The sequence below is a fragment of the Limulus polyphemus genome, unplaced genomic scaffold (genome assembly GCF_000517525.1).
Source record: "Limulus polyphemus unplaced genomic scaffold, Limulus_polyphemus-2.1.2 Scaffold1664, whole genome shotgun sequence".
Classification (NCBI taxonomy): Eukaryota; Metazoa; Arthropoda; class Merostomata; order Xiphosura; family Limulidae; genus Limulus; species Limulus polyphemus.
The window spans coordinates 22,800-38,420 of NW_013667274.1; the positions used below are offsets into that span (position 1 = coordinate 22,800).

General features: G+C 32.1%; 1 protein-coding gene across 2 annotated transcripts in view; it reads right to left on the reverse strand.

Moving 5' to 3' along the window:
- The window catches only part of LOC106464482 (protein TEX261-like), a 24,728-nt gene extending 9,385 nt beyond the window's left edge, over positions 1 to 15,343 (reverse strand). Inside the window, exons 1-5 of one of the 2 annotated variants that reach the window (XM_013924624.2) lie at positions 15,193 to 15,343; positions 11,565 to 11,644; positions 4,008 to 4,161; positions 3,465 to 3,532; positions 1,564 to 1,678 (exon numbers count right to left, since the gene is read on the reverse strand). In XM_013924624.2, the coding sequence (XP_013780078.1) occupies positions 1,564 to 1,678; positions 3,465 to 3,532; positions 4,008 to 4,161; positions 11,565 to 11,644; positions 15,193 to 15,262 (487 nt within the window). In that variant the 5' untranslated portion in view covers positions 15,263 to 15,343. Of the gene's footprint in view, positions 1 to 1,563; positions 1,679 to 3,464; positions 3,533 to 4,007; positions 4,162 to 11,564; positions 11,645 to 15,102; positions 15,125 to 15,192 lie in introns of those variants that run through there. The other variant, XM_022392203.1, reaches the window with a different exon arrangement.
- Between the last annotated feature and the right edge of the window lie 278 nt (positions 15,344 to 15,621).

The following is a 15,621-nucleotide window of genomic DNA, read 5'->3' on the forward strand; positions in this document are numbered from 1 at the left end:
GGTTATGTTATACCATTTAGTATAGCATAAAATCTTAGCTAATAATCCATATCTTAATAGTATACAAGTTTTAAGCTCTTAATTGTATAAGGCAATATTTAAAAAAATCCTGAATTTCACCTAGTGTGACACATTTTCTCTATGTATCTTTTCACCTCTATTTTATCCCCACCCCTCCAGAAACTACGAAATTAAACATAAATTACTCACTATAAAATCGTCATTGCTCAAACAAACCACAATTTTCATAGCCTTCAATTTTGTTTGGCCACAGAGCTATCAAATAAAAAATCAGACCCCTCCTGCCACATCCTCTCTTTCACGATTCGTTAAAAGTTCTCTCTTATGTTTAATTCTACATTATCTATAAACAACAGAAAACCAAGGTTTTCATCTATCAAATGACATATTATATTACAGTTTTCTGAATGGAGAACTGTCAGTTTCTCTATTAGTACAAACTTCATTCCCACAGAAAAGATAACAACTAGCTTGGATGAATTTGTAACAGCTCTTGTCACACAGATAAAAATCCAGAAAAATTGTGATTGTTAGAGGAAATTGTCTGCTTTTTGCATGCTATTTGTCTATGTTCTTTGGTGCATTATTTAATTGAATAAAAATTATTTAATGAACTACTACTATTAGTATAAAAAAGTAGGATTGAGTATCATCAATAGTAGACAGCAAAAAAAATAATAATACTCAGCTAAGTACTTTATTTCTTGTTTTTTATGTTTATTCTACATTTATTATTTTAAAAACAATTAAAATGTAAAAACAGATTCTTTTTAGGTTAGTTAATGTTAGATTAGGTAAAATGAGTAGCTCGTGGGTAATGTAATTCAATAGCATAATGTGAGCTGCACGTTACCCAAGTGATTTACAACATAGAATAGTGCCAATAGTAGTTAGATATGGTTTACAGGGCAATAAAACAATAAAATTTAATTATAAATAGATGTATACTGTTACAAGTTTAAAGCTATTAAGGATAAACAAATGTAGTTTCATGCTAAATTTGAAAAAATTCTAGAAAGAAAAGGAGTGTAATTTAGATTTATTTTTCTGGTGGTTATGAGGTCGCTCAAATTGACCAACCTTGTATAGAGTTAGGGTGGAGAAAATACACAGATAAAAAATAAAAGTTTTCTGAAAATAAACATTTGAAATGTATTTAGGAGGTCTTAGAGATTACACAAATGAAAGTTGAGACTTTTGAGATGAAGGAAAGTATTTTTAATCTTAACATGAAAAACCAATTTGCACACGGACTATTCTAAACAAATACTTGATATATTCATCGACAAACCTTTTGTTAGTTTATTAAAAATACTTCACTAAAAAAATATGTTAACTGAAAGACTGCCAATTTTCATGTAGATATACACACTGTATCAAAAGTTAGTAGTATCAGATCTATTGACCAAACCTATGTGGAGAAAGTTAATGTCACCTCTTGATGTGTCTATCCAAAACTCTTTGATGAAGAAGTTTTATTAGCTATTTATCACACACTAATATATTCACATTGAGAGGACAGATATTATGTATTCACCATACCTGTCAACAGAGGTTTAGATTCTGAAACTGTTGGTAAGATGTTTTCATTGGCAGAGAGTGATATAAAAAAGGCAAAGGGTACAATCCACAAACAAAGTGTGAAATATGCCAAAACCTAATATGGAAAAATTTATACAGAACCAATATCTTAAAACCATAAAGTTTCATGTGTACAAAAATTAATCCAAGATTTTTTTTCTAAATACATAAAACATTTAATAATAAATGTACCTTATTTTTTTGAATATTTAATTGTGATACTTCTCATTTATCAGAGAAGATCTTAAGTATTTGAATGCTCTTAGGATAAAAAAATGGTCTTCCCAGGCCAGGCTTAAAAATATTTCTGTTTGTGGTAACCCAACCAACTGCATGAAATTGAGGCCAAATTGACACTATGACCACCAACTTCTGCTAATGTACCGACCCATCTAACAAAATTTAAAACTTTAAAATTTTTATCACCATATTATGGCTATATTTTTTCTTAGTCATATAGTCCACGACAATGTGTGAGGGCATCACCTGATTAACAATCGACAGCTCAACTAATGTGAAACTAACAAACATATGACCTAGCAAAACTGCAGAGAAGAATTTACTGTTGATGAGTATAAATCAACAAAATGGCAAACACAAGTCTGTTCAGTGTATCAGTCTCCGAAAAATGTTCTTGCCGATTGAGGATTACGATCAAAACCAAATTAATTCTGATTGGAAACTTATCCATGTGGAGGGAAGTATTTGTAGATTCACTTGGTGAACAAGACGAAATGGAAGAACAAACTATAAAATTTGCCAGAACAATCAATTCAATTTCATCGATCAAAGTCAATATCAACCAGCAAGTGTGTGTTGCAAAAGAATTTGAAATTTCTGTTATTCTCTTTATAGAATAAATGTTGATAATATTGTATTCATGGTTTAAAATGTTATGTTTTTGGTGATCAAGGAACTAGAGGTATTTACAAAATGCTTTTGCTAAGCTGTTTAAAAAACAAATTACCTACCTACCCACATTTTAAATCAATTTAGGGTTGCAGCAAACAAAGATATTTTAAAGCCTGTCCTCAACAATAGTTCTGAATTCATACATTTTTGTAATGTTTATATATTACATTAAAACAAAAAGTGAGTTAATTCTATAAAAAAATTTTAAACGTATGACTACAAAATAACTGGTTTTCTCAAGACAAATCACTACCAAGTAATCAAATTATACTTGCTAAATCATGCAAAATTTACATGCTATAGTATTTTTTTTTATGAAACTATTTAAACAATGTTTAAATTTTTTAATATAATATTACAATTTCAGTAGGAATTAGCTCAGTCACCTCCTCCTTCTCCAATGTCGTGCAAGTATTCACAGCTTCATTCTTAAGACTATTCCTACACAGTTTGCTGCAATTCACTAAAACTACAAGAACATTTGACTATATTAAGTAGACACATGCCTAATAAAACAACATATTTGTGGAAAACCTAGTTGGTTTTAGGGATATACTTCAAAGAACACAAGTTATTAACATTCTTACAACACTATTTACAAAAGCAATAAACATTGATTTCTTAATCTATATACATTTATATGTTAAATTGCTATTTGTCAAATGATTGTGTCACTAAAGGAGAGTATTCATAAAAGAAAATTGAGGAAATAATATTAAAGCATCAGTTTTTATCTATTAGTATATACCTCAAAGTGCTTTACTAAGCATGCTGTTTCTCTACAAGAATTTTAGTATCTATAAGGATTTGGTCTACTGAAGTGAATACAACAATATACCAGAAAATCATATCAAAATTAAAACACTCACTTATACTGTGCATATACACATATCAAAATTTAAAGTTTTTATTTTCTTGATATAGTAAACAATCATTCAAATTAAACTAACCTCTGAAAAGTGATAATACACACTTCCAAAGTAGTTGAAGGCAAGGTAGTGATTGATGACTAAAAGAGCTGGAAACAAAAGTTATGTACATTTTGATCAACATGTTTACTTGCAGAATAATATATACAGTACAAGACCCAGTTGTGAAAAAAATAAGTAATACAATTACAAATGTAATAAAGAAATAGGCAATATTTCATCATGTACCAAATGTATGGAAAGATTTTATGTAACACTCCTAAGTTGATTGTATATGAACTTAATCACTAATTTCAAGCTTTAGAACATTACACATACTGTTATTTTATTCTTTCCTCTGAATCAAGCTGGTTGAATCAATTTTCAACAGTTAACTGCTTCAACATCAGACAAGAAACTTCTGAATTTGCATCATCACATCAGAATGCATTCAGTAATTAAGTTGTTGCAAGTTTTATAGACAGCTTTGGACATACAAACAAAATCTTGTTATAATTACATTTAATTAATGTCAAGGTCTTCTGCTTTTCAATTATCAATATCAGTAAAGTAAAAGATACTCACCAACTGTTACAATGAATGGTGCTGATGTAAGAATAAAAAATGGGAAGGTTCGCAGTATAAAAAGATGTCCAATTTGATTTGCTGCTCCACATAAAATTAAAGAAAGTGGAAGATCCTCAAAAAGGAACAGACATACATAAATACACAGTGTCACCTGAAACCAGAATAATAAAAGTGTAAATAAATGGTTTTTTTCCTCCACCACAACAGCATTAAAGACAACAAAAAATTCCAGTATAATAGGCCTATGCAAGCCAGTTATTTTAACATTTACACAAACTGTTAGTAAGAAACCATTTTAATTGTATTGCACTCTCTCACAAATAACTTACTTGCTGAATTTATGCTGCACAATACTTTCATTTATATGTAATATTCAAACCATTACTTTTGCAATAGGTGGAAGGAGAAGGATCCCTCACCTTCAACCCAAGAAAAATCCAAGTCCCATCTAGCTGGACATATCCACTGGGAACTGCTTGAGAAATACTTTAATGGGGTATCCACTTGCAGGTAACACACAAGCCCTACATCTGATGGGCCCAAGCAGTCTCATAGTGGTGGTGGGATAGGCACCACTCTCGGAGAAACTTATCAATTTGACTTCCTCAGCAACTTGGAACAAGGGAACTAAGGGCTATCCCATACTACAACTAAAGACAACAAGTGTGAACCAGGTGTACAGGCAGGACTTTTCCTGGTGCTGTTTTTTTTTCTTGTAAAATTTGCAGAAATGGCCATTTAAATTTTATAGATATACTACTGAAACAGTCTTGTATAAAACCACATCTCAACAGTGGGCACTGAGCAGGGGCAGATGGGTCTAACATTTTTCATACCCCCCTGCTTGATTCAGATTTACAGGTAAGCATTCCCTGTGAGGCAACCTCAGCTACTCAGCAGGATCTGATGACACCAAACATAATCAACATGGTGTTTAGTTCCACCTGATAAGTTTTTGTTTGTGTTTGAGTGTGTTTCTCCTCATCCACTATTTTTATTTTGTTTGTTAAATGTGTACAAAAGGAATGGTACACACATGGTGGTGTCGTGAAATGTGTGAGGGACATGAAGATCAAACTAGATCAGCAATGGAGTTGGAAAAGATAATTGACAAACAAAACTATCACACTAGAGCATTCATGAAGATTAGAGAATGGTGACTGGAGGGAGGTGAAAATCTGAGGCATATGAAACTGCCCAGTGATGTAACTAATGAGAGATTAATGGTTTAGCACTCGCATGCCAGACTGCAAGATCTACACCAAATATTGGAATTGAAAGTAGGCTGTCATATGCCTGATCTGATGGGAGGTGATGATAAAAAGCATTCAATCAGACTCACCCAAAAATAAATATGCTAACAGATGAACTGACAAAGCCAACCAGTTAAAGTGGAAGGGGATAAGTCCCAAGACAGAGAGGTAAGGCATGGAAAAACAGGTGTAGCAGTTTCCACGAAATGGGGTAGTTCAAGTGGGATAGCAATGAAACACTCTTAAGTGGACATAAAAGATGATTAGGAATAGAACAATCTCACCATGAAAGAAAAAAATGGAGAGAGAGATGGGGGGAAAAATAACTGATCACCCTCCTGGGCAGTCCAAATCACTGAAAGAAAGGAGTGGTTGAGGAACAAATCAACAGGTCCTTATGAATTAGAGGATGGAAGATGTGAATATCCGAATGAAAATTACCCCAAGCATGTAGGAGAAAATTGCTAAAAGAAAGGGAACAGTGCCAGGCAAGAGGGGAAGTTGTGGATTACACTACTTGGTAACCAGCAATCACTGAAACAAAGAAACTATCTTTTTGGTAGTTGATGTAAGAAGCAACCATAAAAGTGTAAGAATGGGTCATCATAAGATCACTCATGTATTTATGATGGCCTTACAACTACAACTAAAGATTTTGGCAAGCCTGAAAAGTTATATATGTTTCAAGAATGTTGATAAGTAAGGACCTCGGAAAGAGTGGAGGTGTCAAGAACTGCCCCCATCTTGGAAAGAAAGCATTGGTAAAGATGCAAGTTGAGTAGAAGCAAGTAGGGTGGAATACTTCAAATCATGTCAAAGAGATCGAGTACCACATAAAAGCACAATGACAGAAAAGGGATCACAGGATATATACTACATATCCTCCAAAGCCTATTGAAGGTGACCCCAAAAGCAAGACAACCTCACACATAGAAAGAGAAGGAGAGTAAAGGACCTTCAATACCAAGATCTCCATGGTGTTAGGACACAAAGGAGGTTGTTGAACCCACCCCATATAAGAATCAAGAAACTCCCAGAAAGATGTCAAAGATGCAGAAGGTCAGAGGAAATATAAGAGGATGAGGAGAAAGAGGAGGTGGATTACAAAAAACATGGAGAGACCTGAAGAAAGAATTTCCACAACCCAGGGGTCACCAATGAATGAAGGCTATAGGTGTGAAAAGGGGGAAAATGTAAGCACCATTGGCTACAGAGTCAAGAACTGGATCCAAAGATAGGTTAATGCCAAATGCCTCAATGGCCTGCCCACTGTGAGGGGGAAAGGCAAGTATACATTAAAAGACAAGAAACAGAATATTCATAGTCCTACTGGATACTTAAAGTTGGGTAGCCAATAGATGTATCCATGGTCTAGTGAGTCAAGAAATCAAAAAAAGATTGTTGAGAAGTAGCCACAGCCTGAGAATCCAAGGAACTGGAACACTCCAAAGACTGGTGCAGTGCAAAAAAAGAGGCAAGATTTAGGTCAAAGAAAGAACAGGAATGGAAACAGACAACCAAAAGGAAAACACCCACATTGAGAACATCCCAAGAACAGAGAAACCAATATATAAAAGAGGCAGTAGAGGAAGAAATAGAAACAAAAGGCACAAACAAAGAATAATAGGTGGTCTCATCAAAACAATCGAGGTCACAATAAAGAGCCACAGTGAGGAGGTGAAGAATGGACATATAGCAAAGGAATAAAGATAAGACAACAATAAGCAGATTGTTGGAAAAAAACAAAGACAGAGAAAGTGAAGCACCCCCAAACAGATAATAGGAACACAAGATTGGGGTGCAAAAAATATATAAGGGTCATGACCTCAGGACATAGCAAAGGAGTCACAAAAACAAGGAAGATCATAACCAATAGAGGTGGGACAGAAGGCCCAAAACATAAAGCAACCTAAGATTCATTATGATATACAGGCAAGATAAACAGAAAGGCATATACCCAAGTTATGAGAACAATAAGCAGAAAAGGAGGTATCTATTCTTTATCAGAGAGATGAACCAGAAGCAAAGGCTGGAGGTGGAAGAGCTGGCCAAAATTGGACACGGGTGAGGCAGGCTCCACAAAAGGTAATGAAACAGAATGACAATATAATGAACTGTAGAATAATTAGGCAGAAGAAACCTCCTGTTGTACAACAGTGGTACCAAAATGTTTTAAAACATTAGCAGTGAACATGTTGTCATACCATGATTCACCACACCCCTTTAAGATCATAGTAATTTAATATGCCCTCTATAATCATACTACTTTGCTAAGGATTAAATCCTAAACCTGTCACACACCAGGCATTTGCTCTACTAAGTGAGCTAAATGGATAAGCTCCACAAACAAATAAGGTACCTCTGATTGCCATTGATATGGTACAAAAAAGTTCCTGTAAAGGAATGCATAAGCCTTGAGCCTTTTTTTACAATCATTGTTAGAAGTAGAAATGTGATGGCTAGAGAAAATAAAGTTGCAATTAGGTGGATGGAATGTAAGTGCAATGAAGACAAAAGTAGTGTAGCAAAAGTTAAAGAAAAGCAGAGATCAAAATGACTGACAACTCAGAAAGTTCAGGCACATCTGAACACTTTTCTTTGTTTATTTTGAATTTTGCACAAAGCTACTTGAGGGCTTCTGTGCTAGCCATCCCTAATTTAGCAATTAGAGACAAGATGGAAGGTAGCCAGTAAAGACCACCCACCTCCAACTCTTGGGCTATTCTTTTACCAACAAATATGGGATTGACTGTCACTTTATAATACTCCCATAACTGAAAAAGATCTGTGGAAAAGTGAGTAGTATCTCTGAAATCCTCTATTCAAAATAATCTTCTTTATTCTTACAATAAACTATCCCAGACTACTTACCATTCTTTAGGTGCTAACCTTATAATTTGAGGTAGGGATGTAGAATATTCTATATTTTGAAAAAATAGTAATCCTTAATGTACACCACAAAACTAGCTTAAGGTTTTCCATCGAAGCTATTACATATTCACACCAATATATGGCAGCAATGCCTGAATATGTTATGCTGCTGTTACTCTATGAGCCACTTTGAAGGCAAAGCCTATGTAGAATACTTTCCCTTTTGCATTCATAAGCTCTCATGTGATATACATGGAACTGATTTGCTGATAATACACAGCCTAGATAGATAGATTACTACTCCCAAATATTAGTGACCTCTAGGGAATTATTCATTAATGTGAAATATAATTACCTGAAATATAATTCTAAGTAATGTGAACTTATTATAAAAGTTTAGGTTGTTGCTGTTTTATAGATTTATGCTTGTTGTTTGTATTGATTATAAAAGTTTGGTTGTTGCTGTTTTATAGATTTATGCTTGTTGTTTGTATTGTTATTTTTCATAAATATACCTTACATGCAAATTACATATCGTAAAGTTAAATTTGTGGTGTTCATTCCAAATTTCGGTAGCTGAATATACTAAAAATAAGTGAAAATGAAATAAGAATAAAACTAGAATTATTTTCTGATGTTTAGTTCAGCAATATGTGAAAACCTACAAAACTTTACTAGCACAGAAAATGCTGCCCAGATACATTGTTGTGAATATAATAATCTAGTACTTTAAGATCAACACTTCTTCTAATGTATATATTCAAAAAGTAAAGAAAATTAATGTAAAATACATTGTGCATGAAAGGTATTACCTTGTTATGCAACACAGTTTTTACTACATTACGTAAGGACTAGTAAAATGATGAGTAACTCATTAAAGTTACCAGAAAAAAGTAATTATACAAATACAGTATAAAATCTGATCCTCTCTATGTCCCATTGCTCATTTTGCTATATAATATGTGGACAGAAAAAGATCATTTGGTCCTTCAAGGTGAAAGGTAAATATTTAAATAAATTCTTTAAATTTCACAGAATTGTCAAATCCCCTCTTAAATTCTTGTAAAGAACTGACCATAAGTCAATCACCTTGTTACAAAAATAAAACTGCCTTAACTTGGAAAAATTGTTACTCATTGAAAGTAAACAATAGATGAAAAACACTGTAAATTGATTTTGAAATCATAACATTTTGGGCCAATGTCTTTCACCAGGTAGTACCAAAAAGTGTTATAAAATCTAAACAAGAAAATAATTTTTTGAATGGCAATAACTGAATAAGGAAATGGAACATATAGAAAGTACTGCATGTACATTAATTATTGAAAAAATATTGTTGTGTAGGTGAAACAAACAATATAGTAAAATACAGATAAATGATGTATAAGAAGTTTTGTTTGTTTGAAGTTAAGCACAAAGCTACACAAAGGGATATCTGTGCTCTTCCCACCACAGGTATCAAAACCCAGTTTCTAGCATTGCAAGTCTGCAGACATACTGTGCCACTGGGGGGCTATATAAGAAGATAAGAAAATTAAATAAATGTGAGTAAATGAAAAAGTGTAACAAGGTAACCTGATATATGGGAAAGAAAATACGATGAAACTTATTTTTATAGGTACTAAACTACTTCAGAATACAACATAAAGAATGGTTAATTTCAGTGTTTTGTTGGGATTTTTTGTAATTCCTTCATTTCAAATATTTTTCTTGAACTTGTAATCAAATCTAGGGCAATCTTTTTCTTGATTTGCTTCTTTATACATTATTGTCAAATTAATAAAGTTAATATTTTACTGTTTATAGAACTACAAAAATTAATTAGTACATATTTATCTTGGCTTTCATAATTTCTGAAACAAAATGACAGTTTCAGTTAGTATTATAACACTCAGAACAATCCTCTACAGTCACTTACACCTCTCTCAAACTTCATGAATTATGAAACATACTGGTATTCAATATCAAAAATGCACATAAACTGCAACTAAAAAAACCAAAGATGAGAATGTAAGATTTAAAACTCATGATCAGAAAATTATAAAACTCTGGAATGGAAGTTTTCTGGATTATTTTGGACTAACAATTGAAATCCTGTGAAATATACATATACATTTCTATGTGTGCATTACATATACAAGTATGGTTAAGGCTTTCATCTTGGGCAAAAGTTTAAACCCATAATTAATCAAAATGACTGATATAGAACTATAACTTGAATAAGAAGCAAATGCATCTAATGTACAATATATTTTGAAAATGCAAAAGAATGATTAAATTGTTCTAAGACAAAAAAGAATGATGTAGTCAACATTTTGGCCAAATAATATTCATCAGGACCTAGAAGGTCAAATGACAAAAACACTGACCACTTCATTCTTTATCTCTTTGAGCATTTTTAACCATTTATTTGTATTTTGTGGACTATTAGACTGCAAATTATATCTACAATTTTTCATTAAACAAAAAATACAAATAACAAAAAAAATAAACTGTCATAGTAACAGTTCCATAATGATAGCCCCATTAGTGATGTAGATATTGGAATTTTTGAATATCATGATGCTCTTGGATTATTCAGTATTATGACTGTTTGTTTCAGTCTGTAATAGTATTATAAATTTTCACTTAACTAATTAGTGAAAACAGCACTGATAATTTTCAGTATTTAGAAAATAACCTAACAAAATTACTGAGTTACTGTGAAGTATTTACTGGAACTTTTAACACTTAGTTTGTTTTTTTTTACAGAGAAAAGAGTACCATCATAAACTTGGAGTCTGGTCCACCATTACCAGTGTGACTAAATATTTCATAAAAGTCTGCTAGAAAAAAATGGTTTGTTCTGGTATAGTAGTTGAAATTCTGTGAATCATTCATTAAACATGTTTAATGAAGAGAAGCCTTTCATTTAGGGTTAATCAATGAGATGAGCAAGTGGTGTTGTATAAGCTGACAATGGCCAGACTTTTTGCACATGCTGTTATTTTTTCAAAGTAATTCCAGTTCATATGTAAATATATTCAAATATTAATTTAAAAACATAGGCATGAATTGTATAAAAGTAGATCAAATAAATATATATATAATTATCATAATAAATAAACTTAATATTCTGAAAACTGTTTGATCGTGAAGTATAAGTTCAAGGGAGTTCCAGTTCAATCTACACTTTGATCAACGTGTGTTATTGGGTTATACTAGTTTCGGAGAAATCCACTCCTCATCAGTAATGCTGAAGACAAGTTAGCCAAAGAGATATAATCTGGACCTATATCATAGTAAAAAGTATCACACATATATGATGATATATGTTTGATACATATAATTATCAATTATGCTATAAAAGACAGAAATGTATTTTTTGTGTTAATATAATTATCTGAAACTTAAACAATATCAAAACCTAGTGAAAAAAAAAAAATCTCACCAAAATCAAAAATCTAATGATTTTCCCAGTCATAACAGTATACTCTTCAACAATATCTGCTAAATAGTAAAGTCCAGCAGCTACATGTAGAGAAACAAAATATATTAAAGGTCCACAAGAATTATACCAGGAGGGAGAAAAAGAACATATTCAATAAACAATTACAGCAAATGGAAATTTATTGACATAAAACACCAAGACAACAAATGACCATTCAGTCAATCAAGACTGTACTTGAAGACAAACCCTTGAGCAAAATAAAAGTAAAAACAGAAATTTTACATCCAGCCTTTATTTTTCAGAAATCTGAGTCCCCTCTTAAATTCTCAGAAGGTGCCTACCTCCACTACTATCAATGGCAACTCCTTCCATAAACTTATCAACCTGTTAGAAAATAAAACTGTTAACTAGAACCAAGCCTGTCTTTTTCAGATTATGTTATTCTTTTACCCTGTTGTCTTCAGGATACAGCAAAAAGAGATCAGGGGTCTTTATCATATTAATATACCAAATAATCTTGTAAACTTCAATAAGGTCACCTCTTAATCTCTTTTTCTCAAGAGAAAAGCTTATTGGCCATAACCTACAGAATTATCCTATTAGCACTCCTCTGAACCCTTTTTAATAACTCAGTATCTTTTTTAGATAAGGCAACCACAACTGCACAACACTCAAAGTAAGGCCTAATTAATGATTTCTATAAAGATAATTACACCTTTTGACTTGTAATCAATATGTCTGTCTAGAAGAAGTACTACATAAAATCACATTAGCTTTACTACTATGTCACAACTAAGCACTACCTCACTGGCTTTTATGAATTATCCACCACAACGCCTACACCTATTTCTTCATGTAGTCATACTGTTGACTGTGTCTCATTTATATTAACTGTGTCAGTGAAATTACACTTACTGTAACTAAAGGTTCTTTAACTGCTAAGTATTTGTTCAACTTATCAGTTGATTCATCATTCTGGAATTATCAATAAATTTCTATAATTTGCCGATGATATTAAGGTTTTGGCTGTTGCTGGATGTCAGGAGGATGCTGATACTTTACAAAAGTATTTAAATTATTTGCAAGTTTGTCAAATAAATGGTAAATTAATATTAATAATAAATGCAAAAAAATGCATGTGAGTTACCATACTTTAAACTATACAATATAATTTTGGTGAGAATAACCTTAACAGTGTTACAGAACAAAAGGAATTGGTGTTTTAGTTGGTTAGTCTCTTAAGCCATACAACAGTGTACTGTTGCTAGAGGTAGGGCAAAAAGGATTTTAGGATGTGTTTACAGGAATGTTGAATATAAATAATGAGGTTATTATTTCATTGTATAGGTCACTGGTTAGGCCTCAATTGGAATACTGTGTCAAAGTTTTGGGCTCTTACCATACAAATGACACAGAATTATTGAAAAGAGTTCAGAGGAAGGCTACTAGGATGTTACCTGGGATGGAAAGGTTGTCATACGAGGACAGATTAAGATCTTTGAAATTGTTTCTATTGAATAAACAAGCATTAAAGAGGATCTAACCAAGATGTTTAAAACTGTTAAGAAAATGAATAGTGTTAATCCATAATTTTTTGTATTTAATGGTGAGAACGATGGGACAAGTGGACACAATTACAAGTATTAGCAGGGTAGAAATCATCTTCAGCTAAGACAGCTTTATTTTTCAAACAAGGTGGTTGGCCTTTGGAATAGATTGCCTTCAGATATGGTGGATGCAGTGAATTTAAGAAAAAGCTAGACAAATATCTAAATAAAGGCTAGCTCAGAGTTTTTTTTAATAGTTTAGTAGATGAAATAGCCTCAATAGGCCAACAGGCCCCTTTTTGTACTTAAATAAGGAGGGTTATCAAAAATTATACAGAATTTTTAAAATAGTTCAACAAACATATATGACATAAAATTGACAAATGTAGTTGATACATTGTAAAATTATAACAAATATGACTAATCACCAGAAAGAGCATTTTCTTCCCAATGTTTTGATGTATTAGCTTTGTCAAAGGATAATAATTGTAAATTATGTAGACATAACTACTCCTTGATAAAGCTAATACAGCAAAACACTGGGAAGAGACAAACTTTTTCTAGTGATTAGTAATATGCATTATAATTTTTACAGTATTTGCAATTCTCCAGTATAATGTGTACTGGTAAAAAATAAAATGTAGTCATAAAGCATTTTTCTCTCTATGTTCAATGTATAAATACACCTATTTAAAGCGTTACATTTATTATGTACAGAACAAACATGAATGGAAGCTAGGAAGGCAAAATCAATATCAGAAAAGTTATCTCACTCACTCAATAGTATTGTGATAAAAATATATGAAGTAGTGGGAAGCATCTCAAATTATAGGCTACATAGGAAAAACAAAAAATAAATAAAACAGTGGAAGGCCTGTACACAGAAAAGTATCAAAATGTCCCCTTCCAAATGTTGATCATTTCTATGCCCACATAAATAATCTACAAAATTTCAGATCATTATTCTTTATCCTGAATGAATAGTAGCTAAAGATAAATCCGATTGATGAAAAAGATGATTACATGAATTCTGAGCTTGTTAAGAAAAAGTTGGGAAGTTTAAACAATAACAAGTCTCCTGGATTAGATATATTTCCCCAAGGGTTTTAAAGGAGATTAAGGATTGGATATGTCACTCATTGCCAAAACTTGCAAATCCTTTAGTGGGCAGATGCCACAGGATTGGAAGTTGGCTAATATTACTCCTCTTTTTAAGGGAGGTGATAAAAACTGTCCAGTCTGCTATTAGTCTTACATGTATTGTGGGAAAGGTTTTAGAAAGTCTGATAAAAAAAGATGCTTTGCAAAATAATATAACAAATTTTAAATTTTTTCTTTGATTTTAGCTAACATGGTTTCATTAGGGGAAAATCTTACCTTACGAAATTTTATGTGATAATAATAATATTTATATTAAATCAATAAAAAAATTTATTTTACAAACATTACATATAGACAACAAAGAACATTTTGGTTCTTGTTCTTGCCAACCCACCCTTTGGACAAAGTATAAACTTGAAACTTTATTTCTCAGGAAATTATCAACCCCTCATTTAAATTCTTGTAATTTTTAAATGCTTCCCTTCAAGTTTTAACAACAATTCATTTCAGAAATCAATCCACCAGTATGCCAAGATTCTAATAGTAATAGTATTTCCAAATTACTATGCTTCAATAACACTAACAGTCTATTACCAATAATGAGCATTGCCGTTTTTTTTTAACAAACTTTTAAACTTAAAGGTTAAACTTAGTTCAAAGTTAAAGTATATTCTATATTCATGTTGCAAACATAAGCCAACTACTGTCTACAGTACATTTGGCCTACATGATTCAGTATTCTCGTGTATTGCAAAACTCAGCCAAAAGTCAATTTATTTACGTAACTTATATTTTACTTGTAAGCAAAATTACTGAGTTAAGTCAACACACAAACTGTCATACGTTATTCTTATTGTGTACAAGTTACAACTTAACAATGTAAATCATACCATACATTATACTGCCGAATTGGGTTTGAAACAATACTGTAAATTGCAAGTGCTTGCAAATTATTGTTTTGTGATCATTCGAAAACTCACCAACTGCTAAAACTACGAAACATAACTGTACAACAGTAGCAACCCAGCTTAAAAAATACAAAAACCACATCGTGAAATACAATTTTTAGTTAATTTATAACACTTATTAACAGGTTACCACTTAAGTTCTGTGATTAGCCTACACAGTAACGCTACCTATAAATTTGTTCAAATTCTTTTATGAAATGACCAGGGGTTAAAGCCTCACATGCGAATAAATTTTGTATGAACATCCTAAATAATTATTTAAAGACGAAAGTGTGAAATATAACTTTATTAGCGTATAGCTAGTCAAAAATGGTGGGGCAAGTACTACCACCCCTAATTTCACATTCCATACCTAACTGAAATATATAAATTTTACGATATCAAGCTTAATCGACAAAGGAGGCAAAAAAGCATAGTCGAGGCAGTCAAACGTCGGTAAAT